Raw genomic sequence first — 27,267 nt, forward strand, 5'->3', positions numbered from 1 at the left:
ATTTGATGACGGCCAGAGATGGAGCTTGACGCACTGGCTCAGGAAGTCTATTCCAGGCATAAGGTGCAGCAAGATAAAAGGAACGGAGTCTGGAGTTAGCAGTGGAGGAGAAGGGTGCAGATAAGAGAGATTTACCCAGTGAACGGGGTTCCCGGGGAGGAATGTAGGGAGAGATGAGAGTTGAGAAGTACTGAGGAGCTGCAGAGTGAATGCACTTATAGGTCAATAAGAGGAGTTTGAACTGTATGCAGAAAAGGATAGGAAGCCAGTGAAGTGACTTGAGAGGGCTAATAGCATAACGACATTGGCAGAATATTAGTCGAGCAGCAGAATTTTGAACAGATTGAAGAGGAGAGAGATGGCTAAGTGGGAGACCTGTGAGAAGCAAGTTGCAATAGTCTAAGCGAGAGGTGATAAGTGTGTGGATGAGGGTTCTGGTAGTGTGCTCAGAAAGGAAAGGGTGAATTCTGATGATATTATAGAGAAAGAAACGACAGGTTTTAGCAGTCTGCTGAATATGTGCAGAGAAGGAGAGGGAGGAGTCAAAGATGACCCCAAGGTTACGAGCTGATGAGACAGGAAGGATGAGACTGTTATCCACAGAAATAGAGAATGGGGGAGGAGGAGAGGTTGGTTTAGGGATGTGTTTATCATGTGTTATTATAAAATTCCTGTTTTGATAGGTAGAGGTGTTCACGCAGGTATTTGTCGGAGGAATAACAAGTGGTTCAGTCACATAATCTTACTCAGGTGAGGTTGTTTGATATGAATGAATAGAGGAAGAGCTTAATTATGATTAATAACCTTTCAGTTAGCAATAAAATTGATGTAATTTAGATCTAGTTACCTCTCAGAACTCACATTCGATATGTATAACTGAGACTTAGCTTTTACATAGTGATGTGGTCTTGGTAAATCAGTTAAAATTGAATGATTACTCAGTTTTTTCATATTTTAGGGGATCTAAAAGAGGGGGTGTTTTACTGGTTCTGTGTAGAAAGGCCCTAGATTTTGTAAAAAAGGAATGCTTTATTTCACAAGATATTGAGTCCCTTCTTATAAGTTCTTATAAGTTGAAGTTGACTATCCTATTGATTTATAGTGGATCCAGGGTGCTTTATGATTCTACTTTCTCATTGTTTGAGTTTTTATTAATGTCAAATCTTCTTAGTGAGAATACTATTACATTAGGTGATTTTAATATGCATATAGATCAGTTTAAGATGGATTTTAAAATGTCAGCTTTTTAAGATATTTTTAATTCTCTAGGCTGGATCCAATTGGTATCTGGTCCAACTCACAGAGCAGGTCATATACTATTTATTTTCAATGCTTGTTATACTGCAAGTTGTCCGTGGAGGTGGCTATGCGGTCTACTGGAAAGTTATTGTTGACAGTGCCTACTTACAAATACGTTGCTTTTGATGATATTAGATCAAACCTTTTTTACATTCAAGGTGCACGCTTGTTCAATGGGCTACAAGTACTATGCTCGATGAAAAATTATCTTGCTTTTCATAGATGCCTGAAAGCATACCTAGTCACTCAGGTGAAAATTCAATATATGGCACCTTAAAAATTGGTGCTGTAAAACCATGCAGTTAGCGTGATTCTATAAACTATGCCTAAACTTAGGCGTATTTTATAAAATACACTTAAGTTCCATTCTTGGACCTAAAATTTAGGTGGAACCATTTAGGCCACCTAAAACCAGGCCTAAATACCCACACCTAAGTTAGGCGCAGATCAGGTGTATTCTGTAATGGTGTGCACCTGTACCTGGAGTGCTTGAGTGGAGGAGTAGCCTAGTGGTTAGTGCAGTGGACTTTAATCCTGGGGATTGGAGTTTGATTCTCACTCTAGTTCCTTATGACTCTGGGTAAGTCACTTAACCCTCTATTGCCCCAGGTACAACTCTCTATTGCCCCTGTATATACTATGTAAACTGCTTTGAATGTAATTGCAAAAACCACAAAAAGGTGGCATATCAAGTCTCATTCCCTTTAGACAGGTCTTGTCTGCTCACTAAGGGGCCCTTTTACAAAGTGGCGGTAAGCCCAACTGGGCTTACTGCATGTAGCTACCACTGTCCCAAAGCAGGCACTGGCAGTACTTGCAGCCCTGGTATGCGCCATTTCCCACGCTAGGGAAAAATTGGCCTATGTTTTTTAAAGCAGCACTAACCCGGTGGTAATCGGGCAGTGCGGGGATCCCTTACAGCCACCTCAGTGGGTGGTGGTAAGTGCTCCCCCTCACATGGTCACATGGTAAGAGCAATCTTACCACATGGCCATGGCTATTTTCAGCCTTTTTTTACCAGCTAGCGCAGGGCCCTTTTTACCACAGCTTGGTAAAAGGACCCCCAAGGCCATTTCTAGCCATGTTTCTATTGTTTGTATTATGGCCATGTGCTAATGTTGCCATTAGCATGCGGCCATTTTTTTTAGCAATTACTGCTTGAGCAATCATCACCACCCATTTTGTAGGTGGTAACAGCTCATGCAGTATCTCTGTGCTAACCGGTTAGTGTATAGTAATGTAGATGCACTAACTAGTTAGCTCAGAACACCTACTCTGCCCATGACATGCCCTGTCAAAAAAATTACAATTGTTTTTTTAACATGCTCACATTTTAGAGTTACTGTAGGACACCTGAGCACATCCTACAGTACTCCATTTATAGCTGCTTTAAGCACACATTAGCACCTTACAAAGCTTTATGGCCCAGTCGTTAGAGCACTGGTCTTGCAATCCAGAGGTGGCTGGTTCAAATCCCACTGCTGTTCCTTGTGATCTTGGGCAAATCACTTAACCCTCCATTGCCTCAGGTACAAACTTAGGGGCCCTTTTACTAAGCCGCGAAAGCTTCTACGTGCACCCAACGTGCGCCAAAATGGAGTTACCACCCGACTACCGCATGGCTCTTGTGGTAATTTCATTGTTGGCATGCGTCCGATATGCGTGTCTGAAAATTTTTTTGGGGGGGCACGTGTAACGGATGCACACCAAGTGGCTTGTGACACACGTAGGCCATTACCGCCTGGATTCTACTACTATTTAGCATTTCTATAGCGCTACAAGGCATACGTAGGATTCTTTACCGCTAGGTCAATGGCTGGCGGTAAGGTCTCAGACCCAAAATGGACGCACAGCAATTTTGATTTTGCCACATGTCTATTTTCGGCAAAAAAATAAAAGACCTTTTTTTACAGGTATGCTAAAAAAAAATGGATCGCCGCATGCCCAAAACCCACACCTACACTACCACAAGCCTTTTTCAGCACACCTTAGTAAAAGGATCCCTTAGATTGTGAGCCCTCCAGGGACAGGGAAATGCCCAGTGTACCTGAATGGAACTCACCTTGACCTACTACTGAAAAGGTGTGAGCAAAATCCAAAAAATAAATACAATTAATAAAAGAATCTCTCAGTGATCATAAAACACCTGGCATGGAAAACTCACTATAGCATTTTTTAGAGGAAAGTGGTTTAAGTGTATTCTGGTGACTCTACACCCAGTTGGATTTTCATGATATCCATAATGAATATGTGGGAGATAAATATCCATATACTGAGCTTCTAATATATATAAAAGTCTCATAATATACTTTGTATATTATGAAAACCCAAATTGCTGTGGGATCACCATAACAGATTACAGAAGTAATATTTTAATAAGTGTGGGCCCCAGCATTTTCTTAACGCTAATCTTTATATCAGGGATTTTTGGACAAAGGGGACACATGGATATCTTATGTAGAAGCTCTGATCATAGGTGCTCAGCAGGAAAAATCCTTTACATACACAATATTATAGGCCTGTTACACTAATAAATATAGAGTGTAAAATCTGTGCCAAAATATTATCTCATTGGCTAATGTCTGTATTGTCATCACATTCACCCAGATAATATTAGGCTACTGTAGATTGTAATTCAGAGCTCTGAATTGTTGGAAGAACTCGCCCTAGCTTTATCTTTGGATGTTGAAAATACTTTTTGATCATACTGCATGTTTTAAAATTATATGGTTTAAGGGATAAATATGTGATTATGACCAAATCTTGTATATTGTTTCTTCAGTGTATCTGTTAATCAGTGTATTACCTTTCCATTGTTAACTAGGCAGAAAGATAATTCAGTGCTGCCTACTATCCCCTTTTCTCTTTAATTCTGTTCTAGATCGCTAATGATAGCAATATAACTGAACAAGTGTTAATCAAGTTACTTCCAAGTTGTCAATATATCCAGATGACATTTTACTATATGTCATGGCACCTAAAATTTCTATTTTAGCCTTCATAGGCATGATTAATGGTTTCTTTAGTCTATTGGGCTGTAAAATTAACTGCAGTAAAGTAAAACTTCTTCCATTAAAAAAGGGGATAATAGTCAACTTTTCTCCATTTGGAGAAAGACCACAATCAACTTTCTACTTGTGGAATTCGCACCAATTCTCAAAGCAAGAATAAGTGCATACTTTTGTTCAAAATCTTTCCACATGTACAAAATATCCACATATGATTTTTCTGCAATTTTGCTGGAAAATTCCGAACTAAAGTTTGAAAATGCAATTTACTTGTGTACATTTCTTTTCCTCTTAATGCAGCTGAAGCACACATGTGAAACAACGTGCAAACTTTTACTTGCATTGGGAAGGGCAGGCTTTATGCAGCCTATAAACATAAATAAAATGTTTTTTTACACATGTAAATCACTTGTAAATTAAACTCTTTATAGAAAAAAATATCTGTGTAGCAGTACTGGTTAGTTCATTTTGAACAGGTGCATGTGTTGTGGTCATTACAGTTTCAAAGAGGTCATGGAACACAGAGAGAGTGGTGTCCCATTGAGTGAGAGTCTGATGGCTGCAGATAATGAAGTTGCCTTTGGGGTCAGAAGCACAGGCACCTCACTCCTGTCCCTTGTGGCCACTGAAAGAAAATGGCTGTTGCGACTTCTACTATGTAGTACTGCAAGTTGGCGTGAGAGGTCATGGCTGCCATTTTCTTTCTGTGGCTATAAGGGGCAAAAGCGAGGGGCCTGTGCTCCTGCCCCCAACCACCACCATGGATCATACCAGGGCTACAGGTAGGCCTGAGGGGAGGGCCTACCTGGATAGCAGGGTGGGAGGCCCTCCAGGGAAAAGTTCTTGCCGCGGGCTGGGGGGAGGGTGGAAGGAAAGAGGGCAATTGTCATGGGGCGAGAGGGGGCTCGGGAGCTTTAACAAAAACAAGCAAACAAAAGTTATACGGGCCAAGGCCAGATATTCAGCAGATGCCACATAACACTTATGCAGCTCCAGCTGAATATCAACCAGGCCCGCATAACTTCTGGCAGCCTACCTGACCCAAAATATCCCCTGATATTTAGTGCCAGTGCCCGAACATGGCCCAGGACTGAATATCGGGGGATAATTTAGCAGGCAACGATCATCATTTGAAAAAACGCAGACCGCCGCCAGCTGAATATTGGGGAGGGGGGGCAGGAAGTAATCTAGTATTGGTTACTCTTTGGAACATACCATGCCTTTCTTTACAAGTTCATTTAAACTTCTCAGTATTAGAAGTATATTTTATGGATTCAGTGCTTGTCCATGCTTTATGGCTAATGCTCCCTCAGCTTTTTGTGCCCCCACCCTTTTCAGTATTCTGCAGAAGCAGTCACTGCAGTAACACGGGCCAGTGTCACTCTTATTACTTCACCTGTTTTATCTTTTGTGAAATTGAGCGTTTAGCCAGAATTGTCTGAGCTGCTGTTCCAGCAATCCTTTAACCAGGAAGCTCCTCAAGCTCATTTCTCTCAAGTAATTTGATTCCCACATGCTTTTTAGAGATTGCTTTTCTGGTGAGAAGAAAGGAGGGAGGGCACACAAATTCTCATGACTGACAAATGCCTCTTTTAAATATTAATATAACACAGTATTAAAAATATGTCCACATAGTTCAACAGCTGTAAGATTGTAGATGGTGGTTGGCAGTCCTCTGTGAGAAAGCTAGATCTGTCATATATTTAACTAGCCATATATCTATGCAGGATTCTTATCTTTATTCAGTATGAGGGTAATTCTAAAATGCCTTTTGTAAAATTACCCCGTGGTATACGCCATATGTACACACTTCTCCGGATTCTTTATATGGCGCTAAAAGTTGCGTACCCAACTTTGGGTGCAAGTCTGAGATGTGCATGCAAATAAATTGGACATCGAGCTCTGAACTGTCAATAATTGAGTGCTAACAACCAATTAGTGATGTTAACTGGCACTCATTAAAATTTGTGCGCTCCTCTGGATGCATGCTATTCTATAAGGCACAGCACCTAACTTCCATAGTGTGTATCTGAAAAGGGAGTGTGGTCATGTGCGTGCCAAGGGCATTCTGAAAAGTTGCCCATGGAATTACAGAATACTGCCTGAATGCGCTTAACTTGGGCGCCGGCATTTCTATCAGGTTTTAGCAGGTGTAAGTCTGGTGCCGAAAAGTTAGGAGTGGGATTCGCACTAAATGCTATTCTATATAAGGTGTATTCCCTTTATAGAACAGTGCTTACTCCGGATTCTATATATCGCGCCTAGTATTCTGTGCCAAAATCCAAGCGTATTCTATAACAATGCATGCAGCTTAATTGGCTTAACAAGCTAATCAGCATTTAATGAGCACTAATTGGGAATAATTAGAATGTACACGCACAACTCGCTATGCATTCTGTAATGCAGAGCACCTAAATTCTAATGCATGCAGCCAAAAAGGGGCATGCTTATGGGCGGGGAAATAGGCATTTCAAAATTTACACACATAGTTATAGAATATGGCCCTCTGTGCCTAAATCTACGTGCCGGTAGTTACAACAAATAAAATGTGGCCTAAATGGATGTGACCAAATTTGGTTGCGTGAAGAGGCTCTCTATATACCGCATGGAAATTTAAGCCCATTCTATAAAATTTAGGTATACTTTAGAGAATACGCCAATGTGTATTTTTTTTTACCATGCAGAGTTTTCACGCGCCATATATAGAATCTGGCCCTTAGTGCTGAATTTTTCGGCACCTAAATTTTAGCACCATTTATTGAATTCCCTCCACTGTACAATGCAGTAAGGACTTATATGCACACCACATGTAGACATTCCTGAGGACATAATATGAATGAGCAGGGGTAGAGGTGTGATGAATGTATATATTACATAAAGTATGCAATTAGTGTACATACACACATTTACAGCTGCTTCAGAGTAGGAATTAATGTATATAAAGTGGACCACTCAGATCAGTACAGATGAGAGATACTCCAGAGGCCGGTACACAAACAAGTTAGGAACCTTTTTACTAAAGTTTAGTGTGCACTAACAGACATTAGGATGCACTATAAGTGTCACATGGTCCTTAGAGATAAAATAGGACATACAGCATTTAGTGCATGCTATGCTTTAGTAAAAGGACCCACTAGTTAAGTTCTGTGGCTAAAACGGAACAAATCTCCTCCAAAACCTTCTTTTCCAATGTATATAGACTATTACAGAGCTTAAATATTATTAATTAGTATTGAATAGGCACAGTATAATCAAAGGTAAAAAACATAGCTGAGTTTCTGTTCATAATTAGAATAAAATTTTCATTTATTGGGCTCTCCATAGTGTACAAATGTATACAAAAGAAGGGGTAGGAATACAATGAAGCAACATAAGCAGTGTCAAGCTAATGCAAAGCATTGATAAAGAAGACTAAAAGAGAATATAAAGAAAAACTTGCTATGGAGACAAAAATTCATAGTAACATCTTTTTCAGGAGGAAATATTTTTTCACTCAAAAATAGTTAAGCTCTGGAACTCGCTACCGGAGGATGTGGTAACAGTAGTTTAAAAAAGGTTTGGACATAGTCTGTTGTTGAAAAGGACATGGGGGAATCCACTGCTTGCCCTGGGATTGGTAACATGGAATGTTGCTACTAATTGGGTTTTTGCCAGGTACTTGTGACCTGGATTGGTCACTATTGGAAGTAGGATACTGGGCTAGATGGACAATCGGTCTGACCCAGTATGGCTATTCTTACGTTCTTATGTTCTTAATAAGAACAAAGTACATAATTGCAGAAAGAATCAAAAGTTTCAAAGGATTTATAACTCTTGGAGGGGCATTTTCGAAAGGGACGTCCACATTTCGATTTGGACCTCTTGCAAATCGTCCCGATCCAGGGGCGGGGAAACCCGTATTATTGAAACAAGATGGACGTCCATCTTTCATTTTGAAAATACCGTCAGGGACGTCCAAATCCTTAAATTTGGTCGTCCTTAAAGATGGACGTCCCTAGACATGGTCATTTCTGATTTTCAGCAATTTTCAAAACCAAGGACGTCCATCTCAGAAACAACCAAATGCAAGCCATTTGGTCGTGGGAGGAGCCAGCATTTGTAGTGCATTGGTCACCCTGACATGCCAGGACACCAACCGGGCACCCTAGGGGGCACTGCAGTGGACTTCATAAATTACTCCCAGGTACATAGCTCCCTTACTGTGTGTGCTGAGCCCCCCAACCCCCCCAAAAAAAACCCCACTACCCCCAACTGTACACGACTACCCTAGCCCTTATGGGTGAAAGGGGGCACCTAGATGTGGGTACAGTGGATTTTGGAGGGCTCGCTGTTTAACAAATGTAACAGGTGGGGTGGATGGGCCTGGGTCCGCCTGTCTGAAGTGCACTCACCCACTAAAACTGCTCCAGGGACCTGCATACTGCTGTCATGGACCTACTACTACTACTACTATTTAGCATTTCTATAGTGCTACAAGGCGTACGCAGCGCTGCACAAACATAGAAGAAAGACAGTCCCTGCTCAAAGAGCTTACAATCTAATAGACCTGAGTTTGATATCTGAGGCTGGCATAGAGGCTGGCACAAAATATTTAAAGATGGTTTTTGAGGATGGGAGGGGGTTAGTGACCACTGGGGGAGTAATGGGAGGTCATCCCCGATTCTCTCCGGTGGTCATCTGGTCATTTCAGGCACCTTTTTGTGCCTTAGTCATAAGAAAAACAGGTCCGGTGAAAACGTCCAAGTGTTCGTCCGGGACATCCTTCTTTTTTTCGATTATGGGTCAAGGATGTCCAAGTGTTAGGCACGCCCAAGTCCCGCCTTCGCTACGCCTCCAATACACCCCCTTGAACATTGGCCGTCCCTGTGATGGAGTGCAGTTGGGGATGTCCAAAATCGGCTTTCGATTATACCGATTTGGACGACCCTGGGAGAAGGACGTCCATATTCCCATTTATGTGGAAAGATGGGCGTCTTTCAATTTTGAAAATGAGCTCATTCATCTCCTCTGAGCAGTGCTACTTCAGGCTGGACAGTTAATATCCTTACTCCTCAGTAATGTGCCTTTAGTCTCAGTTAAGTTGGTCAGTAGCATTGTTTTATAATCTTTCAAAGTTATACTTTAGCTTTGGGCATAGGTTAAGCCCTATACTTTTCTCACTCTCTTGTTAGACAAACAGATCTTCTTGCTCCGATCACACTCTTATCCACTGTCTCACATGCTTTTATGTGGCTGTATTTTCTCTAGTTCTTCATTTCTGTTAGATCAAGCAGGTTGGGCTACACCTGAGCAGAGGGGTAGCCAGAAGGCAATTCCTGGGTGGAACTAGAGTTGGAATGTGTGGGCACATGCATTATTCCCCCCCCCCCCCCTCTCTTTCTCTAACCAAACTTGGCAGGTGAAGATTCACGAGCTCTGCCAGTTGAAGACATCCTCTGATGGAACCCTCTGGCAGTCAGAACACTGTGGCAGTTGGCAGCTGCGCTCCTAGCTCCTGACATCCGCAGCCCACACGTGCTCAGTTCTCACACATGTACTGTGAGTTCATTGGGCATTGGCATCTGCAGCTGGAAGCATGGCCCTTGAATGCCACAGTGTTTTGACAGCCCAGGGATTCTGACTAAGTATATCTTCAACTGGCAGAGCTTGGGGATCACTGCCAGCTACACTGATGATCAGTATGTTTTTTCTAGCAAAAAAGGTGCCGGTACTCAAATGCTAGGCCACCCTTCAGGGGTGGGGTGATCACTGAGGACCCACCCCACAATAACCAGCCCCCCCCCTGCAACCAGTCATAGAATCTATGACAAGGCAGAATTAGTGTGTAGAGCCTGAGCTCTTCAATTAAAACTTGGGGTCCATGGGTCAATTTTAGCAGTCAACGGAAATGATGCACACCTTCTGGATGGGCCTGAGCTGAAAGTGGATGGCTCCAGGCCTGTTCAGCTATTTTTGTGGCTATGCCCATGCACCCAAGACTTGAGACCTACCTCCTATCTCCTAGCACTCACCAGCTCCACTACTCCGAAGCATCTAATCCTTTCCACACTAAGGACAGTAGGCCTGCAGCATCTTTACTCTGTTTCTCTCCTCTGTAGATTTTGAATTCTTCCTCTTCTCTCTATAACTCTGTGCTTCAAGGGGCAGTTGTAGATCAGACTGGCAACCCCTGAACAGTTTGGCTGCATTAGGAATAAGCCTTTCAGAATGCACCAGGGGACAGCTGTGCAAACTAGTAACCCCTGTGCTTTTCTCCTTTCCTATAGCCCCTAGAATACTACATCCTCCCTAGTCCTTACTGAACCACATCCAGGGAGGAAGGGGCATGGCTCCTTCCTGAACTCAGAGAATTATACTTCCTTCCAAAAGTTAAAGCTTCATTTCCTTTGGGCTGCTTTCCTGGAATCTATTAACCACCTTTATGATTTGAATGGCACCTTTGTGGAAGAGGGGCCCAGAGTGTTTTCCCTCAACTGCATAGGAAAGGACATTTTGTCATCCTGCTACATGTATGTCAGTGTTTACGCACTACAGGTGCTGGATCTGGGTGCCTATTTTATAAAGGTACATAAGTATCTGTGTTGTCTTTATAAAATAGATTTGAAGTGGAGAAGTAGCCTAGTGGTTAGAGCACCAGTCTTGACATCCAGAGGTGCCTAGTTCTAATCCCACTGCTGTTTCTTATGATCTTGGGCAAGTCACCTAACCCTCCATTCCATATCATCAAGCTGATCAATCCATAGACTGGTAGGAACAATCTGATCCGCCTGGGGGCGGTCGTTCCGGTGCCAGAAAATCAGCTTGGCAAGGGATGTTACTCCTTTTTCTTTGTGATACCAAAGAAAGGAGGTTCTGTACGGCCTATCCTCGACCTGAATGTAACTCACTTTGAGCTACTACTGAAAAAGGTGTGAGCAAAATCCAAATAAATAAAATAGATGCCTTTTTGAACTTTATAACAGAATGCCTATATGCACGGAGGAGTAGCCTAGTGGTTAGTGCAGTGGACTTTGATCCTGAGGAACTGAGTTTGATTCCCACTGCAGCTCCTTGTGACCTTGGGCAAGACACTTAACCCTCCATTGCCCCTGGTACAAAATAAGTACCTGAATATATGTAAACCGCTTTGAATGTAGTTGCAAAAAACCTCAGAAAGGCAGTATATCAAGTCCCATTTCCCATATTATTATTAAATAGACTGGCATTCTTAGAATCTTTCAGCATGATCTTTTTTTGTTCTGATATTCCAGAAAAGCAAATACGATTACTCTAATGAATGACAGAGTCAAAATAAAGTCCAATTACTTTTGATATTTATGGCTCAAGTGAAGTACCAGTCAGGCATGAAAATCGTAAAATGTGGTATTATTTTCCAAGCTGTCTTGTTAATTTCAAAATGAGGAGCATTTTCTGACTAATGGAATGCAGATTTTTCAGAATTTTTGCATGGGTGAACAACTACCCATGTAAAAGGTGAGACTGAAAATGACCCTTTCACAGCTGGTGAAAAGTGCATCACAAGTGCTTTTATCGGTGGCCAAAAAAGGATGGTGTTAGGTTCAAGGAGGACACACATGCATGGAGATTACATTTTCTGATCTTCACATGCACTTTACACATATGCATTTGCAAAAGCAGGTGCAAACTTATCTGCTGTGATGATAACCCTGTTCTTTGTCAGCTGGTATCTTCAATCTGAAAATCCACAGAGGGATTTCCTTTTTAAAATGTGATTACAATCCTGTATATACTTTAAAAATGGTCCCAACAAAGTATTATATGCCTTCTAACAAATGATCAAAATACAAAATGAGCACAGGGGAGGTTGAGGAGCAAAGTATAGATGGTAATCTATTTGAAGCTGTATTGATTGTTTTAGTGTATTTGTGTTATATTAAGAGGGGGAGTTTTTGACGTGGGCTACCCTTAAGATGTCTTATTTTTTTTTGTTACCCCCAGTTATTGGTAACTAAGTCTCATTGCATAAAATGGAACCTGTGGTAAAACTACATGATTTAATGCAGTGTTCTGGGCTGTCTGAAGTTTCTTGATTATTTGCTCTTTGCAGCCAGCGTAGAGTGTGTTGCAGTAGTCTAGATGGCTGAGTGCCCCCCCACCCACAATTTTTATTTTCATGGTCAATGTTAGACATTCTGGGTTCTGGGGCCCCAAAGCCTACTAGCAGGCTATGTTTCCTTCAGCTTCAAGCAGTTTTTGGGCCCCTCTGCAGCATATGGACCCAGAACAGTTGCCCTGGTTTCTCCTCTTCATGGTGTCATTCTGTAAAGTGCTGTGTAGACTCTGTGACATGTGAAGGCTGGGAATAAACTTTTAAATTAAATATGAATTTATAAGTAGTGCTTTCAGTCTGTCAAAAGTACCATTCACTAGTTTGGTGTAAGTATACACATATAGGACTGAATTCTAAATATGACGTCTAAAAAAGCAGTGCCAAAAAAGTGCTTAAAGTTAGGAGCCATTTATAGAATAGCGCTTAGTGCCCGGAACTGCAACTAAATTTAGGAGTGACCATTTACACCAATAAACCTTGGTATAATTCCCTGTGCCTAAATTAGGTGCAGATCCCCTTTGTTCTATAACAATGAACATAAATTAAAGGAACACCCCTGATCTCCCCTTGTCCTGCCCTGGACTGCTCCCCCTTTTTTCATGCATAAATTATTATTTAAATCCAATGATCACCAATAACTGCTTGTTAAGATTCAATTATCAGCACTAATTGACTCATTAAATTAAATTGTGCATGCAAATTGGGCGTGTGCCCAAATTCACATACATGATTTTTGAAGACTTTGGAGGATAATCTTTGAGGGTAATTTTGCTATAACTTTGCCGGTGTAACTAAACAGTTACTCAGGTAAAACCCTCACTTCAAATTTACCTTCCCCTCTGCAGTAAAATATTCATGTTGCTTCACAGCTGGACTGCTTTTACTCATGCAGAAAAGTGGTAGAGCCAGGGAGAAGCCAGCAATCATACAAGGATTTCATTTTGAAAATCCTGCATGTGATTTATACACCATTTTCATTCAGGACACTTTTTATCAGTTCATTAGACAGTTTTATATCCTTTGGACCAAGGAGCTCTTATACTAAACTGTGTTGTGCAAACACATGCTTAGGGCCTAATTCTATTTATGGCACCTAAAATATCAACACTGATCAAAAACACGCTTAGGTGTATTCTATAAGCTGTGCCTAAGTTAGGTGCGGTTTACAGAATATGCCTAAGCCTGTCCACATGACTAGAATTACACCAATGAAAACCTGGTGTAAATGTCCACTCCTAACTTTTGGCACGGAGCGGGTTATTTTGTAACACTGCGCATAAATTTTAGGAATGCCTGTGACCCACCCATGCTTCTCCCATAGCCATGCCCCCTTTTGGGATCCACGTGGTAGAATGTGCATGGACTATGTTATAGAATATACTTAGTGAGTAGTGTGCGTAAATCCTAATTAGTGCATATTGGTATCAATAATTGCTTGTTAACACTCAATTATCGGTGCTGATTGGCTTGTTAACCAATTGAGTTGTGCGTGCAACTCGGAATATGCCTAGGTTTACATGCGCAACTCTAGTTGCAGCATATAAAATCTGGGGGTAATTCAGGAATAAAATGGCCGAACGGAGGATGTACTAAAGTGTTTTGCATTAGTGTTGTCATTTGTGCTCTAAGCTTGTAGTATTTATTTATTTTTGGGAGGGAACATGGCAGGGGGAGAGAACGGACATGGAAGTGTGTTGACATTACTGCTGCACAAACTGGTTAGCACATCCATAATGCAGGAGCCCTTAGTGTCTCCTAAATAAGAGGTGGTAAGTGTAAGTTCACCAGCCAGAACTATGAGAAGGAAGCAAGGCTAGGAGACATCACTGATTGCTGTACATACTGGACCATATTGCATTGCAAATCTATTTTCTCCCCAGGATGAGGCTAGTGGCATATTTAAGTCTCACAATTTCTACCAGTTTAACTTTTCAAACCAAAATGTCTGGTTTCTTCTTTCGTTGAAATGCAGTCGTGAGCTCAGCAGCATGTAGGCAGTGCCACATTACATAAGTACATAAGTATTGCCATACTGGGAAAGACCAAAGGTCCATCAAGCCCAGCATCTTGTTTCCAACAATGGCCAATGCAGGTCACAAATACCTGGCAAGATCCCAAAAAAGTACAAAACATTTTATACTGTTTACCGCAGAAATAGTGGATTTTCCCCAAGGCCATTTAATAATGGCCTTTGGACTTTTCCTTTAGGAAGCCGTCCAAACCCTTTTTAAACTCCGCTAAGCTAACCGCCTTTACCACATTCTCTGGCAACGAATTCCAGAGTTTAATTACACGTTGAGTGAAGAAACATTTTCTCCGATTCGTTATAAATTTACTACATTGTAGCTTCATTGCATGCCCCCTAGTCCTAGTATTTTTTGAAAGCGTAAACAGACGCTTCACATCTACCCGTTCAACTCCACTCATTATTTTATAGACCTCTATAATATCTCCCCTCAGCCGCCTTTTCTCCAAGCTGAAGAGCCCTAGCCGCTTTAGCCTTTCCTCATATGGAAGTCGTCCCATCCCCTCTATCATTTTCGTCGCCCTTCTCTGCACCTTTTCTAATTCCACTATATCTTTTTTGAGATTTGGCGACCAGAATTGAACACAGTATTCGAGGTGCGCTCACACCATGGAGCGATAGAAAGGCATTATAACATTCTTATTTTTGTTTTACATTCCTTTCCTAATAACATCTAACATTCTATTTGCTTTCTTAGCCGCAGCAGCACACTGAGCAGAAGGTTTCAATGTATCATCAACGATGACACCTAGATCCCTTTCTTGTTCCATGACTCCTAACGTGGAACCTTGCATGATGTAGCTATAATTCGGGTTCCTCTTTCCCACATGCATCACTTTGCACTTGGTCACATTAAACATCATCTGCCATTTAGACGCCTAGTCTCCCAGTCTCGTGAGGTCCTCTTGTAAGTTTTCACAATCCTCCTGCGATTTAATGACATCAGCAAATTTAATTACCTCACTAGTTACTCCCATCTCTAGGTCATTTATAAATATGTTAAAAAGCAGCGGTCCGAGCACAGACCCCTGGGGAACCCCCAGTGCGTTTATTCTACCAAAAAAGGTGCCGGTACTCAAATGCTAGGCCATTCTTCAGGAGTGGAGTGATCACTGAGGGACCCACCCCACAATAGCCAGGTCCCCTGCAACCAGTCACAAAATCTATGACAAGGCAGAATTGGTGTGTATAGCCTGTGCTCTTTCATTAAAACTTTGCGTCCATGGGTCAATTTTAACAGACAATGGAAAAGGTGCCGGTACTCAGTACCCCCAAGTACCCCCTCAAAAAAAGCCCTGGGAACCCCACTAACTACCCTTCTCCATTGAGAATACTGACCATTTAACACTACTCTCTGTTTTCTATCTTTTAACCAGTTTTTTTAATCCACAATAGAACACTACCTCCTATCCCATGACTCTCCAATTTCCTCTGAGGTCTTTCATGAGGTACTTTGTCAAACGCCTTCTGAAAATCCAGATACACAATATCAACCGGCTCACCTTTATCCACATGTTTGTTCACCCCTTCAAAGAAATGTAGTAGATTGGTGAGGCAAGATTTCCCTTCACTAAATCCATGTTGACTTTGTCTCATTAATCCATTCTTTTGAATAAGCTCTGTAATTTTATTCTTAATAATAGTCTCTACCTCTTTGCCTGGCACTGACGTCAGACTCACCGGTCTATAATTTCCCGGATCTCCTCTGGTTCCTTTTTTTAAAATCAACGTTACATTGGCCACCCTCCAATCTTCCGGTACCACGCTCGATTTTAAGGATAAATTACATATATCTAACAGTAGCTCCGCAAGCTCATTTTTCAGTTCATCAGTACTCTGGGATGAATACCATCTGGTCCAGGAGATTTGCTACTCTTCAGTTTGTAGAACTGCCCCATTACATCCTCCAGGTTTATAGAGAATTCATTAAGTAAACAACTGATTAACTATTAAATATAATAGGGTAACTCAGACCTATATAATTTTTTCTGTTCTTCTTTTTGATCTCCTTATCTTAAACATGCCTCTCTTAAATTTTGATTGTGGTCTAAGAAACAAAACAAAAAGCACCAAGGGTCTTAAAAAAAAAAGGGGAATAAAGTCTTTATTCATATACGTTTAGGAAACAATGCAAAAAAAAGACCTGATACGGTCCGTGTTTCGGCGCCCAGCGCCTGCGTCAGGGGTCTGTATTAAACATAAGAACAATAATTAAAAATATGTACACATGTATATACATACATATATTGTGGAACCATAATATGATTGCTATGATATTCTTATGCACCTATCTGTATCTATATTCTGAAATTCTTTTTCTATAATATGTGTATGTCGTTGTAACATTTTGTAAGCCACATTGAGCCTGCAAATAGGTCGGAAAATGTGGGATACAACTGCAGTAAATAAATAAGTGCTCCCATGTTAGTGTTTTTAAGTGGCTGTGTGACCAGAAATTCAACAAATAAAAAAATACCTATTTTATGGCCACACTAGAAGTGGGCTTAGCACTCAGGAAAGTCCCACGTTAGGATGTACTTAGCCCATTTACTAGTACAGCTTACTAAAAGGTTTTTTTTAGGTTTTACAATAGATTAATGTTTAGTGGTGGTTCATAAATTCATGAATATTTGTTTTATAATGGTGTTATCATATTTATTTTCTTATTCTTTTCATTACATAGGTAATAGTGTGGCCATAACCAGTTTGATTATCATTTGCCAAACTTAGGAAGGGTATTTCACAATCTACATTATTTATGCCATTCTGTGGCTATATTCTGATTGGTAATCATTATGGGGCCCTTTTACTAAGCGGCAGTAAGGCTACCATGTGCGGCAAAACAGCACTACCACCAGCCATGCCCAGGTGCCTGGTAGTAGTTTTGTTTTTGCTGTAAGCCGTTTCCCACACCAGAAAATAATTTTCTGTTTTCTAGAGCAGGGGTGGGGAGTGGACATGCCCAGCAGTAATCACTGCCCGATTACCGCCAGGTTAGTGCGTGAGCCCTTGCCACCTACTAAGTAGCTTAGTAAAAGGGCCCCTATATTTTGTACTGATATTGACTAAAAATGTATTTATCTGATCATGTGTATGGGAAAATGCACACTTTGCGGCCCTTTTACTAAAACTTAACATGTGCTAACTGAATTTACCTATGGGCTTCTTAGCATTTAGTGCATGCAAGGGGCCCTTTTACTAAAGGCTTGCTGCGCAGCAACCTGAAACTACCGCCGGCCCAATGTGGTGCCAGCGGTAGTTCCGCTCCCATCGTGCACCATTTCTGGTGCTATGGAAAATTGTTCCATATTTTTTACCACAGCAGTTACCTGGCGGTAAGCAGGAAGTGCTGCACGCTGCCCAGTTATCACTGGGTTAGTGCAGGAGACCGTACCGCCAGCTCAATGGGTGGCAGGAAGTGCTCCCCCAAAAAGGCTTACTATCCACCTTATAATCGAAAGAGAAAAACGCCTAGATTTCGACCCAAATCGGGAGATAGACGTTTATCTCACAAAAACGAATAAATCGGTATAATTGAAAGCCGATTTTGGACGTTTTCAACTGCACTCCGTCGCGGATGCGGACAAAGTTGATGGGGGTGTGTCAGAGGTGTGGCGAAGGTGGAACTGGGGCGTGGTTATCGACCGAGGAGAGATGTATGCGTTAGGGCGATAATCGAAAGAATAAAGGCGTTTGTAGCGAACATTTAGGACACTTTTGTTGGACCCTTTTTTCACACGAACAGGTCCCAAAAAAGTGCTCTAAATGACCACATGACCATCGGAGGGAATCGGGGATGACCTCCCCTGACTCCCCCAGTGGTCACCAACCCCCTCCCACCACAAAAAAATGATGTTTCACAACTTTTTATTTTCACCATCAAATGTCATACCCACCTCCCTGGCAGCAGTATGCAGGTCCCTGGAGCAGTTGTTAGGGGGTGCAGTGGACTTCAGGCAGGTGGACCCAGGCCCATCCCCCCCTACCTGTTACAATTGTGCTGCTTAATGCTTATTAGTCGTCCAACCCCCCCAAACCCACTGTACCCACATGTAGGTGCCCCCCTTCACCCCTTAGGGCTATAATAATGGTGTAGACTTGTGGGCAGTGGGTTTTGAGGGGGATTGGGGGGGGGCTCAACACACAAGGGAAGGGTGCTATGCACCTGGGAGCTCTTTTACCTTTTGTTTTTGTTTTTGTAAAAGTGCCTCCTAGAGTGCCCGGTTGGTGTCCTGGCATGTGAGGGAGACCAGTGCACTATGACTCCTGGCCCCTCCCACGAACAAATGCCTTGGATTTATTCGTTTTTGAGCTGGGCGCTTTCATTTTCCATTATCACTGAAAAACAAAAACGCCCAGCTCACAAATTGTCGAATAAAACATGGATGTCTATTTTTTTTGAAAATACAGTTCGGTCCGCCCCTTCACGGACCCGTTCTCGGAGATAAACGCCCATGGAGATAGACGTTTTCGTTCGATTATGCCCCTCTACATGGCCATTTCTTTTTCCATCTTTTTACCCCACTGTGGTAAAAACATGTGATGCCACTAGCAAAGGGCCCCTTTTACCACAGCTTAGTAAAAAGGTCCCTAAATCAGTTAGCGCACATTAAACTTTAATAAAAGGGCCCGCTCTTATTTTTACAGTTAATGTTATTATTATGTTTTTCAATCTTATTTATTTTTTATTTGTGTTTTATTTATGTGAGTTATTTATATTGATGTAGTCATCTAATACTGCTATTCTTGTTTGGTAATAATTATTGTCAGTATGTGATATTTATGTTGTATTTTTATTTTGCATTCTAGTTATTTACCTCTGAAACAGCCCATGGGTGAAACATAGCCATGTCAGGTTTTATCATCAGATTTTAATTTATATTTTGAAGGTTTGTTCCTTTTTAACTATTTTCACACTGCTTTCTCTTTGTTTAGGTTTTCCAAATGAGCCAGCAGCTGACATAGCTCTTAGTATTGTCAAGGAGTGGTTAAAGAAGAACCCTGATGAGGTATGGCATTCAAAGCTCACTGTCTGAAGTAAAGATTGTGAAACTCGATCTGAAAATGTCATTGTGAAGAATGGTCTGTAAATATATGGTCATTTGCTGATTTCCAGGCTGTGCTTTAAAAGACATTAAAGTTAGGTCAATATCACTTCTGGAACATGCAGTCAAACTCCACAGTGCAAAGAAATCAAATCTTTTTTTTTTTTTTAATTTACTTCTAAAAAAAAAGTTCAGACTTTTTACATTGGAATCCAAAGAGATACTCTATCAAAACTTTGTGCAGAGTGACAATTTGATAGAAGCAGTTTTATAAAGCTATTGTTGAAAGCTGAGGGCACATTTAAGTGTGGAGAAGGAATCTATAAAGGCATCAAAGGCAATGAGAACCAGAAATATATCCTTAGAAATTAATGTCAAGATATAGAATAATTTCTTTTGGACACAAGCAAAGAAGGTTCTTCCTTGGTCTATAATATATTTACTTATTAAATGCCATTCCCTTTACTTTATAGATTTGTTTTCTTTATGCTTGACTTTATTTCCCCTTTCTTATTATATATTGCCTTAATGGTTTTCTTTTTCTGGATCTTTGCACAATGCATAATGTGAAAATTGTAATTTAAAGAAACCTATTAACCACATTTATGATTAGATTCACTCAAAATAAGTGCAGAGTGATGCATTTGGGGACTAGAAATCCAAGGGAGCTATATGTCCTAGCAGACGAGAGGCTGATAAGCACCAACAGTGAAAGGGACCTTGGGGTGATGGTGTCCAAGGATCTTAAAGTAACAAAACAGTATGATAAGATGGTGGCCATAGCCAGAATGATGCTGGTCTGCGCTGAGAGAGTCATAACCAGCAGAAGAAAGGAGTGTTAATGCCCCTGTATAAGTCGCTGGTGAGGCCTCACATGGAGTATTGTGATTTTGGAGACCGTATCTTGCTAAGGATGTAAAAAGACTAGAAGCAGTCCAGAGGAAAGCGACAAAAAATGGTAGGGAGTTTGTGCCAAAAAATGTTTGAGAAGAGCCTGGAAGACCTGGATATGTATTGCCTAGAGGAAAGATGGGACAGGGGAGATACAATACAGATGTTTAACTAGTTGAAAGGTGGGGTGGTAGACTTAGGAGTAATGTCAGGAAATTCTTTTTCTTGGAACACAGAGGATTTCTAATTAGAAAATGGAAGGTATAAAAAAACACTAAACTTAAATTTATTTATTTTATTTATTTATGACATTTATATCCCACAGTATCCCAAATACAAGATCAAGTTCAATGTGGCTTACAGTTTAGATTCAAAATACAGTCTGAATTTCAACAATAGTGTCGTATGATGAAGTTTCTGAGAGTAACGATTAGCAAATAAACTACAAATAGTGTACATATTGACAGATTCGCAATACAGAAAAAAAGACAAAATTATCAACTGGTTATTGTTATATTAACTAATGTAATCAATTCTGGAACGAATTGGTGAAGAAATTAGTTTTTAGCAATTTTCAGAATTGTAAGTACTTAGGATGAAATCTAATAGATTTTGGGAGAGAGTTCCATCATTTGGTTCCCAATACAGGTGAAATCAGCGAAAGTGCAGATTTATATACCCTGTTTTTAAAATTTGTTGGATGAAGTATGAGAGGGTCCTTGTCTCCAAGGAAGGCTTTATGTGAAGATATTTCTTTTAAATGGTTCATATAACATGGAGCCAGTCCATGCAATATCTGGAATATAAAGGTACATAGCTTGAATGGGATCCAGGCTTTATGGGGAACCACAGTAATCTAATTAATAAAGGAGTGGCTCGCTCAAAACAGGGTAGTTTAAAAATAAATTGAGCAGCTGAATTTTGTACAGTTTGGAGTCATCTTAGGACCTTCTTCTTACAAATCGAGTATATAGCATTACAGTAATCCAACTCTGAGAGATCTAGAGATTGAACCAGTGGTCTAAGGGCTCCTGAACTAGTGCCGATTCTGGGCAGACTTGCACAGTCTGTGTTCCGTATATTGCAGTCTGGTTTAGGATGGGCTGGAAAGGTCTTAGCAACTTCAGTTGCTGGAACATGAGGACAGTCCTGGACAGACTTTTACGGTCTGTGTCCTGCAAATAACAAGATGAATAGGCTGGAGTGGGCTTGGATGGCAACTCCAGCAGTTGGAACATAAGAACAGGGCTAAGCTTATTTCTGTGGTACATAATATCACATTCATTGTTGATTTACTCATGAATTGATAATGAGTGAGACTATTGGGAAGACTGGATGGACCGTTCAGGTCTTTATCTGCCGTCACTTACTTTGTTACTATGTTAATATAATGGTAATTACTCTTATATGGCAAGCTTACCCCTTGTGAGTAGTACTATGAGACTACCTCTAGAAGACAGTATCGCCATTTTGGAACCTAAATCTAGAAGCTGCAGTAGACAGGGACTCCCAAGGCAGAGGAGGCCACTCAGGATACTCCAGGTCCCTTAGATAGCTTTCTTGAGTGGGTGGAGAGGAAAATCCTGAGAATTTTAAGAGATCCCAAATGGAAATAAGTCACTTAAAGAAGTCTGAGCTCAGGTTCAAGTGATGATAGGAAATCTGTAGACATCCTAGAACCCTCTAAGAAAGATTTCATGTACTTCATAATGATACATAACATGATTTACTCTATAGGCTGGCCAAAGAAACCCTAGAAGGAGAAAAGTAGAACAGCTATTAATACCTTAACCCCATCATAGGCAAGTACTGTAGCTGGTGCCCAACCATTTGCTAGGAGGAAACTTGGAAAAAGAGAAAGCCAAAAAGCACATAATAGGCCATTTTACTGGCCAGGTACAATTGTACCATCATTTATGCCTGATATTTATTTATTTTATTTATGTTGGATTTTTGCTCACATCTTTTTTAGTAGTAGCTCAAGGTGAGTTACAGATAGTATACTGAGTATTTCCCTGTCCCAGAAGGGCTCACATCTAAGTTTAATCCTGAGGCAATGGAGGGTTAAGTGACTTGCCCAGGATCACAAGGAGCAGCAGCAGGATTTGAACCAGGCAACTCTAGATGTCAAGACTGGATGTCAAGACTGTTGCTGTAACCACTAGGCCACTCCTCTACTCCTGTGCTTGTTGAGTAGTCTTATGAAGGTTCAACATGCCCCTCTGGTGTTCATGCCTATCATCAAGATCAAAAGAATAGCCATGGATTTAGTGGGGCCACCAAAGTGAACCAAACAAGGCTATAAGTGTATTCTGGTGGTTCTGATTATGCAACTTTTATTGAGAAGCCATAGCCTCATGTAATATGAAAACTGCTACAGTAGTGAATGCCCTGTGGGAAGTCTTTTCATGAATAGGTATATCAAACGACATATATATATATATATATATATATCTCCTATATAATAAAAAGCACCCTCAACGTTCTGAAGCTGACTCCGTGGCTTCAGTGAAGGGTTTGTAACATCCGAAGCTCAGGCTCCATCTCACTATGCTCCTCCCTCGCGTCAAATCGTAATGACGTCGAGGGCGGAAAAATCGCCATGAAAGAATCGCGCCTTTAAAAAAAAAGCTCCACTCGCGTGCCCACAACAAGCGCCCAGCGCATACCCTGACGAACGATCTCACTGTCTCCCCCGCAAAAAGACTCATGTGCCCAAACCAATCGCGCCTGCGCAGCGCATACCCTGACGAACAATCACACTGTCTCTCCAGCAAAAAGACTCGTGTGCCCAAACCAAACGCACCTGCGCACCGAATACCCTGCCTGCCGCTGTCACTCTCTCTAGTGCCAAACAACTCGCGCGCCCACAGCAAACGCCCATGTGCATCCACTACACTCACTGTGTCTCGCCGCTCACACACACCACCAGCTGTCATTTCACAAACTGACAGCCAATACTCAACCATTCCTTTAAAAACAGAGAGGAACAAACGGTGTGGTGCTGAAAACAGAAACAAATTAAAGTTTATCCAGACTCTGCCACACAGATGCCGCTACACTCTCACCCCCCCCACAAAATCATACACAAACTCTGTCAAAATCCACACACACACACCCCTACCACCACTACCACACAGTCACATCATACAAAAAGTCTCAAAAAAAAAACCCCAAAGGTTAAGACACACACACAGACATAAATTCCTTCAAACACCCCCTTCCCCCAAGCATCAGACACAAACTCTGTCAACCTCCAAACAACCCCCCCCCCCCACCACCCACTCACATCATTCAAACACTCTCCAAAGGAAAAACAGCATGTTTCAGACACACAGACAGACATAAATTCCTCCCAACCCCCCCTTCCCGCAAGCATCACACACAAACTCTAAAAACCTCCACACACACACCCCCTACCACCACCACCCACTCACATCATACAAAAAGTCAGCAAAAGAAAAACAGCATGTTTCTGACACACACACAGACATAAATTCATTCAAGCAACACCCCCTTACCCCAAGCATCAGACACAAACTCTGTCAGCCTCCACACATAAAACCCTACATACCACCACCACCATTCACATCATACAAAAACTAACCAAAGGAAAAACAGCATGTTTCTGACACACAGACAGAAATAAATTTCTTCAAACCCCCTAAAAATTGAACATAAAACAAAAATTTCAATTATTCATTACCAACACAACAGAATTATAATAAAAATCACCTACAACACATTCGTGGCAGAAAACCAATACCTTGCTAGCGCCCGTTTCATTGGTTTCAGAAACGGGCCTTTTTTTTACTAGTGTGTGTGTGTTATATATATATATATATATATATATATATACTGACTAGGGGAAGCCTTTTGTATCACGTGTCATGAAATAAATTTGCACCCTGTTCAAAGTGAAGACACTTTGGAATTTGGTATATTATCCCCAACCGTGGCCATGAAACAGATTTCAAAGAAGTTTGTTGTTGAGAATGGAAAGAATTGGGACACCCTACTTCTGTATTTACTGTTCACCATCTGGGACATGCTCTAGAGCTCAAAAGGGTTTTCCCCATTCAAACTACACTGTGAAGAAGACCCAAGTGTACAACTGATTTGTAGTACAGAGGATCTTCCAATCCAGAGACAGATGCAGGGTTCTGGTCTTACTACCTTCATCAAAAATTAAGTTACTGTACAGGAGGCAGAGGCCCTATGAAGTTGTTAAAGTAGGACTGGCAAATTATAAAGTTGCACAGCCTGATAAATAAAAGAAGACTAAATGGATTCCATCACTTTGGCTCTGATTCAGAGAGATGACATTGGATTTGAGGTCCATCACAGTCTAAGCCCCTTCAAGTTCTCTTTGGGGATCAGTTTCTGGCAGACCAGAAATAGGATTTGGAGTAACTGGTTTGGGAGAATGCAGATATATTCTTCAACATCCTAGGCCAAACACATATCATGTGCCACTACATCAAAATGGACCCTGGAATTGTAGGTTGAAAACATCCTTACTAGATCTTGTAGGCCCAGCACAGACCATGGCTAAGGAAGGGGAAGAGATGCTTCAACTCAGCATCATAGAAAAATCTACTAACCACTGCTCATCGTCCATCTATTGGTTCCCAAGCTAGATGGGAGTATCTGCTTCTTCACTGACTTTCAGAAGGATAATACAGTTTATAAACTCAAATTATATTCAGTGCCTAAAGTTTATGTGTTGATTGAGAGACTGGTAAGAATCCAGATGATTTCTATATTGGACCTGAGACCAAGGGGTATTGGCAGGTGTCTCTTAATCCATCTGCCAAAGAGAAAACCACCTTTTCTATGCCTCAAGCATTGTTCAACTTCAGTGCTGCCCTTTGGACTTCATGTAGCACTTGCTATGTTCCAGCTCGTCGACCACCTGTAGAGGACCCATGGCAGTTATGTGGCAGCATACTTTTATGACATTGTAATTTACAGCAAGGACTGACAGATCAAAGTAGAAGATGTCTTGTCAGTTTGTGGGAAGCTGGGTTGATGGCAAACCCAAAAAAGTACTTCCTGGAAGGACAAGAAGTCCAATTCTTAGGATATTCCTTGGGGAATGGGCAAGTGAAAACCCAAATCTGGAAAGTAGAAGCAATTGCCCAGATAATCATCAATTGAAGAAACAAGGCCGCATACTGATTATTACCAATTTTTAATTTAGTTGAGAAGGCAGAACTGTTGACTCGTCTTTTTCAGAAGGCAGCTCCGGATAAGGTTCATTGGTCTACAGAGGTGGATACTACCTTACGGGGCCTGAAAGATGCCCTATGCTCCAAGCCAGTCCTGATTAGCCCTGACTTGAATGACCATTCATTGTTCAGACTGGTGTCTCCAATGTGTATCTTGGTGGTGCAGTTTTTGCCCAACAGTTGATAGGGCAGAACACCCCATGGCTTTTATCAGGAAAAAGTTTGCTTCCTTATGAGAAGAATTATGTGGGGATTGAAATTGAGGCCCTTGCTATCAAGTGGGCACTGGGAGACATTGCAGTATTTGCTGGGGTATCTAATTACCCTGATAACGAACCATCAGTTCTTCAAGTGGCTGACCTTGCATAAAGAATACAATGGTCGAATTATGCAGGTGTTCATGAGTCTGCAACCCTTGTAGATTTGCTGTATTAGTTTCATTTTGCTACATTGGCACTTGCCTCAGTGGTGCACTGTAAGCCACATTGAGCTGACATTGTTGGGAAACTGTGGGGTACAAGTGAGATAATCAATAAATAAATAATACAGAAAACAGCAGTGAAATTGATTCATTATGCTAAAAGAAATTGACAGGGTAACTTCTTTTTTAGTTAAGGCTCATTGGTTATCTATACAAGTGCAAATAACGTCTAAGGTTTGTACTATGGTATTCAAGATCTTATATGGTCAAGCCCCACAATATATGGTGCTGTTAATTCCTCTCCATCTTTTAAATAGCATAAGGTTAAGAAATGGAAAAGGGGTTAGGTATAAGAAGATTTTTATGTCCTCATTTACTTTTTTGGCCAGAACGGTCTAGAAGTATATGTTGAATTTAGTATCACTGTCCATTATTAGATACAAAACTTGTAATATTTGTCAATCAAGATTTCCAGTGTATAAGAACTTAAAATCAGTAAAACATCTTTCACTGTCTATTCAATATCAGCTAGCTAACCCGTGGAACCAGCTTCCATTGTCTTTGAGATCTTTTACTCACTATTTTCAGTTTAGAAAACATTTAAAAGCTTTTCTATTTTGTAAGGCATGTTTAATATGTGATATTAGCTTGTTCTAATTATTTGTAGATCCTGGATAGATTGGTTCAGCTCTTGATTATTGTAATTCATCCTTGAACTGAATAGGTATAGGCGGAATACAAGAACTGGCGTAATAATAATGATGATGATAATAAAGATGCGGAATGATCTTCTCTTATCTTATCTTAGACAATACTCTGGTTATTTATCATTCTGCAATCATTTTGAAATGTGGCTGTTTCAGAAATATGTATCATTATAGTAACTGGTGAATAGTTGATATTTATATGATGTATCTTCTCTAGGTATGCCTAGACACTTTTATGATTGTGATCTACATTGATCTTGTTAAGGTATATGTGGGTTAAAAGCATTATATTCCTATTGATGTACACACTCTTATAAGCATTATATTGATATTGATGTACACATTGGGTTGCTGGGGGCACCAACATCACTGTCCTCTCTAACTTGAGTGGGATTTCTCCACCTACAGTCCAACCAGTGGAGGGCAGGGGCGTATCTGGAATCCGGCGGTAGGGGGGGCCAGAGCCAGAGAGGGGGGGCACATTTTTGCCTCCCTCCCCCCCCCCCCGCCGCCGCCGCCGCCGCCGCCGCCGTCAACCCTCCCCCGCTGCTTACTTTTGCTGGCGCCG

The 27,267-nt window shown here is 41.2% G+C and overlaps 1 protein-coding gene across 1 annotated transcript in view; it reads left to right on the forward strand.

Annotated features, from left to right (window-relative positions):
* Positions 1-27,267, forward strand: part of MACROD2 (mono-ADP ribosylhydrolase 2) — a 2,039,061-nt gene that overhangs the window by 1,429,370 nt on the left and 582,424 nt on the right. Inside the window, exon 8 of the mRNA XM_030194677.1 lies at positions 19,340-19,413. Within this exon, the coding sequence (XP_030050537.1) occupies positions 19,340-19,413 (74 nt within the window). The remainder of the gene's footprint in view (positions 1-19,339; positions 19,414-27,267) is intronic.

Source organism: Microcaecilia unicolor, chromosome 3 (assembly GCF_901765095.1).
Source record: "Microcaecilia unicolor chromosome 3, aMicUni1.1, whole genome shotgun sequence".
Taxonomy (NCBI): Eukaryota; Metazoa; Chordata; class Amphibia; order Gymnophiona; family Siphonopidae; genus Microcaecilia; species Microcaecilia unicolor.